Below are 6,000 nucleotides of genomic sequence, written 5' to 3' on the forward strand. Positions count from 1 at the left end.
TGCACATCCTTTGCGGTGTGCCACATGCCATGGTTTGTGCTCGTGCTTGCTGATGGGCAGTACATGCTAGGACCTTGATGGTGAGGAGATCCATCATCATAGATGTGAGATCTATTGGTTGCCGTCACCTAGAGGTGTTTTGCTCGTGGTTGCAGATGAGTTTCTCATCCAATTCACCCTTTTTGGCTGCACCTTTGACATGGTATCAGAGCCATGCCATGCTCTTGAATCAGATCAATGATTTGGGCGAGATTGTGGTGCTACTTTGTCAGGATGAAAAGAGGCGGTTTACTATTTTTTAAACATTTTTCACCCTTTTGGGGCAGATTTTGGCTGTAGTGGATAGATTTGTAGTTTTCTACAAATCTCTCTCTGAGGGATATTGACTCTATCATCTAGAGAAGAGGGATGTTATACTCAGCCGTGATGTTATCTCCGACAAGATTTTACCTTCAGAGGGGGATTCTTCTCCCAAGTCTTCCACAATGATTCCCGACTTGCTGATACTTGGAGACCCTGACTTTGATTTGCTTCTTGACGAACCCTCTTCTCCTACCCCTGTCTCTCAGGCTACGGAGGAGATTGCACCCATTCCCAATGATGCTGATGACAATGGTTCTCATTATAGTGCTGAGACTCAATATACCAGTAGCTCCTCCCATGGTGAGAAAGTTAGAAAAGTTCACAAAGTGGATATTGGAGACTTTGCAAGCTTCAGCAAACTCAGATTTTCCACCCAATTGGCGTGAATCCAGTACTACATGATGCTCTTAGTGCTTCATATTGCTGAGGTAGATGGGACTTGGTTACATGTGAACTATGCTTTGATGTCTACAGGGATCAAGGACATAGATCTTGTTACCATTGAGGAAGCACTTTCAAAACCAAAACTGGAAATTGTCTATGCAGAAAGAACTAGACTCCATAAAAAAGAACAACACTTGGGTGGTGGTTCCACGGCCTACCAAGTGGAAAGTGATCGGTGTCGTCTACTAGACCAAGTACAAATTTGATGGTTCTTTGGACAAGCTCAAGGCAAGAATAGTTTCCAAAGGCTTTTCTTAGAAACCCGGTGTAGAGCTATACGAGAAGACCTTTGCACTGACCGTATGGATGGCAAACATTTGGATTGTATTTGTCCTTGTTGCCTTTTGTGGGTGGTCATTTTTTTAGATGGATGCTATTTTGGATTTGCTCAATGGTGATCTAGAGGAGGACATGTATGTGGAGAAACCTCCAAGGTTTGAGGATCCAAACTTCCACTATAAGAGAAAAATTCAAGAACTGGTAGCATTACCATGGATTAATAAAGGAAAATAGAAAGAGAAAATATTGTGTGTGCATCAATAACAACGGCAAATGATGTGGTAGTGGTTTAACAACAATATATGCGGTAATATAGCCACGATTGTTATGAGTATTACCATGCATATTACCTTGCATATTACCACGCATATTACCTCGCATATTACCTCATATATTACCGTGCATATTACCGCCATATGGATTAAAAAAAATAAGATGCTAATCTAGTCCATCCAATTTGGATCCCTCAGATGAGCATCTTTATTGTTGACCTGCATAAAGTTATCTGGTCTTTGACTATCTTCTTCAAGCACATAGTTCACATCAACAAATATTGGTGGCTTCTTCTTAATACTCTTCTCTCACAAGGGAGCTCTATTTACTTTAGGGGGTTTGTATACTCATCTTCAACATTGAAGAGTGAGCCAAATCAACCAGTGATTTGGAAGCTGATGTAGTTGATGATTGACTTAAGAACCTTTGTGCATGATCATAATTATAGTACTAGGTCCTAGGAGCACACTCGTAACCTCATTACAAAGTTTGTTTTGAATAAAGGATTTGTTGGATCTCGGGGGCTCCCCCTAAAAATACGTAAGTGTAGCACGTGAGGTAACCCGAAGGGGTTTTTTATATACCAAAGAGTTACAAAATTCCATGTACAAGAGGGGCTTAAAAATGATAAATTGAAAAAAAGCTACAGGTTCATGAAGGAAGATGGGTCTTTTAATTCATGATGAAGTGTGTGTGTATAGGGGTTTTAAAAATACCTCTTGAATGCACGTGCTATAGGTATTTTTGAAAGGTGGAACCCCCCCCCCCCCCGGGTGTTGGATACATCTCAATTAAGGAGTAAGGATCTAGCGAGTTTGATAAAGGGAAGATAAGATGAAATGAACAAAACCTAAGAAGGGGTAGGTGAGGGGGGAGCCGGTTTGTGAGTTCAAAACTCCTGGATAATGGCTTTACCTTCTTGATAAACTGACCATTTCCCTATTGTGTGTGCTTCTCAAATCTTTTGGAGTTCTTCCTTCTTCTGTCCTTGAGAAGCCGCAATTGCTCTTGATTTGATCTACCTTGGTCTTGAAAGTGAGGATTGCATGGTTGGTGCGATATTCGTGTGTAAGAGAGGTGATTCTGGTTGACCCTGTTGTATCATGTGGGTTGTTTTTTGGATGTGAGCAAAGGAATTGTGGAACATTGATGGCAATATCCTCTTGGCATTGTCATTCACGTAGCATGGACACTACACAATCTTCAACCTTACCAAGATGATATCTTGCACTTGGGTTTTGACCTCCTTTGTGAGGGTGTTATCTACTTCCACCTTTGTGTTATTGAGCTTGAGGTCCCCTTCCCTTTCCACTCACTTGGAAGCCTGCCAATGCAAACATTGAGGGCGATATCCTCTTGGCATTGTCATTGACATAACGTGGACACTACACAATCTTCAACGTTACGAAAGATGATAACCTACACTTGGGTTTTGACCTCCTTTGTGAAGGTGGTCTCTACTTCCACCTTTGTGTTATTGAGCTTGATTTACATATGTTCCATCTCTTCATTTTTGCGGTTCTCCATTGTGGTGAGTCGAGCATCGATGGCGACGAGTCTATTCTTCAGCTACTTATTCTCCTTGCAAAGCTTCTCAACTTCATTTTGAAGACGTGTGTGTTATGTTGTTTGTCTTTTGGGGTGTTTCCATGACCCTAGAGAATGTAGACTTGCCTTGAGATGATGCTCAAGTGGCCATGATAGGTACATGCTTCCTATGAAGAGACTCAAAGCATCACTACAAGAGAGTCACAAGCAGCTTGAATAGAGTCAAAGTCGGTTCTCAAGATGAGTCTGAGAGTTGAGGGCAACTTGGACAAAGTTGAGGGCTGGCTAGTCCAAAAAAGTTGGGGTTGTGGGTAGCTTCAACAAAGTCAAAATCGTACGAATGATTAGTGGTGTGTGCAAGGCGGTCTAGGGTTGCCTAATCTCTTCCTAAATCCTTACCTTATCTGTCTACTATCTACCTAATCTCTATCTATTTACTCTCTCTAAACCCTAATCTCTTCCTAAATCTCTACACCCTTTGTATCTGCTCTACCCACACCTGTCTCTACACTCTAATATTTTTCAATTCCTAACCTAATTTACCTAATCTCTATCTCTACCCTTTCTATCCCCTAATCTTGACTCTCTCTATTGCTACTCTCTACATATTCTCCCTCTCTACCTAATCTACATAATCTTTACCCCCACTCTATTTACTCTATGTACACCTCTCTACACTCTAATCTATTTCTTTATCCTAACCTTATCTATCTACTCTCTACCTAATCTCTATCTCCACCTTCTCTCTACTCTCTCTATCCCCTAATCTTGACTCTCTCTCCACGTACTCTCTATCTCTATACCCTTTATCTAATCTCTCTCTCTCTCTCTCTCTCTACACCCTCTCTCTCTAAGATAGTAATCTCTCTCTACTTCCTCTCTATCTCCACTCTCTCTACACCCTCTACCCCTCTTTTCCTCTCTCTAATCTTTCTTCTTCTCTCTCATGCAACCTACATTATTTTAACACCTCCTCTCTCTAATCGCTCTTCTATCACCTCTTGTCTTCCCTCTCTTTTCTCCTCCCTCTAATCGCTCTTCTCCCATCTCTTTTCTTCTTCTTCTTTCTCTCTCTCTCTCTCTCTCTCTCTCTCTCTCTCTCTCTCTCTCTCTTCCTCTCTCCCACTCTCTAATTTCACATACACTAAATTGAATATTTCTCTCTCTAATATCTCTCTCTAAACCCTTTTTTAATGTACAATTTATCATACTCTTATCACTTTTTTCCTAATGTTTAAATTTTTTCTCTTTTTGTCTCTATTTTTATTTTTATAATTTAACATACACATCAATTCACTCTAAGTTAACATTAATTTAACATTAGACATGCAAAAAGTTTAATGTGTAGGTGTGATGTTTAATTTGACTTTTTCTCTCTCTACTTAAACATCTATTTAACATTAACCATTATATTTACGATAATCTCTCTTTCTCCCTCTCTTTTCTTCTCTCCTTTTTCTCTCTCCGTGATTACACACCAAGCAAGCAAGCGGACTAATATTTACACGTTTACAACAAACAATCAAACAAGCAAAGTGAGGTCAACCAAGCAAGCAAGAAGCACCTGCACCAAACATGAAAGAGCTACAATCTTTGAATCTAACTTTTCTAATGTGTGTGTGTTTAAGAAAAAAGGGGGGGGGGGATTTTGTAGTAGCTTACCTCTTGTGCTCCTCTAGCATTCGAATCTTCTTGCGGTCGTCTTGTGTAGAGCCCTCTTGTGGTCTTCTCTCTCCTCTCCAACAATCGTGAATGATGGAGTGCTCCACCAAAGATTGATTGTGCATGTGTGTGTGTGTGTGCGTGTGAAGGAGAGAAAGTAAGAGAGAGAGAGAGAGAGAGAGAGAGAGAGAGAGAGAGAGAGAGAGAGAGAGAGAGAGAGAGAGAGAGAGAGGTGTGAGTTTTGAGAGGAAGAGAAGGATAGAATGCGACTGCAGGTGCGATGGCGGTAGGAGTAGAAGAGCAAGATATGCTGCAAAAAACGTGGCCTCTTGTACTTTTTGAAATATGCAAGGTAATATACGCACTAACATGCACGGTAATATACGCAATAATATTTGTGATAATATACAATGTAATATTTAATTTACAAAATAAATCCTTCCCACTCCCCCCTCTCCCCTTTGGCCACCCCATTTTGCTCTCTCTCTCTCTCTCTCTCTCTCTCTCTACAAAACGCGGTAAAGGGACGTGGTAAACGCTTTGCAAATTTTATAGTATTCACAGAGATGGTTTGTTGGTTGCTAAAGGCTCTTTAAGGCCTAAAGAAATCCCCTCGAGAATGGTACCATAAGATAGACTCTTTCTTCCAACGACACTCCTTTTGACGATCTTTTGCAGACCTTGCACATTTACCGGCGTGAGGGAGGATTGGTGACACTTGTTATCCAGTATGTGGACGATGTTGTGATTACAAGTAGCCATGTTGAGCATTTTTAGATTCTAGCCATCATCTACATCAGCCTTGATGTACATCTATAAGAGAGCAATGGAGCCCTTGAGGGTGGTTGGGACCCAACATGCCATGTCGAATCTTGCATGACATGGGAGACGTCCAATACAACTATTCATAGAGCCGGACATTGACAAAGCTCTTCAATGATTGATGCAATACTTTCTTGGACAACGCTCAATGCCAAGCATCCTCGGGCACAATTGATGAGGATGACTCGATGATGATTTTAGTTTTTCACTTTACTTCATTTCTATTCTTTGTACCAAGACATTGTATTTTTATTTTGTACCCAGACATTGTATTAGATTCACCAAGATTGTATCAGTTTGGTCTCATAGGTCATTTTAGCCTTTTCAAGACGTTTAATACAACATTTCATTTCTTTTAATTTACCTCTAAAGAGTGCGTCTGTGTGGATGCAGTGTGGTGTATGTGTGAAAGAAGGGGAGAGGGAGAGTGTAGATGATGTGTGGGTGGAGAAAGAATCTAATGAGCTACTCCTTATTGTTGTATATATGTACAACCAATAAGATGACTAGTGGGTGAGCGTCCATAACCTGGGCGACCGGGCAAGGCACGTGTGCCTTTACCCCAACAATCTTCCACTTAAAGGCAAATGTGTCGATAAATGGGTCCTA

General features: G+C 40.9%; 1 protein-coding gene across 1 annotated transcript in view; it reads left to right on the top strand.

Annotated features, from left to right (window-relative positions):
- LOC147418455 (uncharacterized) overlaps positions 1–5,705 on the top strand; it is a 42,688-nt gene extending 36,983 nt beyond the window's left edge. Inside the window, exons 3-4 of the mRNA XM_086506941.1 lie at positions 4,845–4,921; positions 5,248–5,705. Coding sequence (XP_086363067.1) covers positions 4,845–4,921; positions 5,248–5,346 — 176 coding nt within the window. The 3' untranslated portion in view covers positions 5,347–5,705. The remainder of the gene's footprint in view (positions 1–4,844; positions 4,922–5,247) is intronic.
- The last annotated feature ends 295 nt before the right edge of the window (positions 5,706–6,000 follow it).

Source organism: Adiantum capillus-veneris, chromosome 30 (genome assembly GCF_014529385.1).
Source record: "Adiantum capillus-veneris isolate H3 chromosome 30, ASM1452938v2, whole genome shotgun sequence".
In the NCBI taxonomy this organism is placed as follows: domain Eukaryota; kingdom Viridiplantae; phylum Streptophyta; class Polypodiopsida; order Polypodiales; family Pteridaceae; genus Adiantum; species Adiantum capillus-veneris.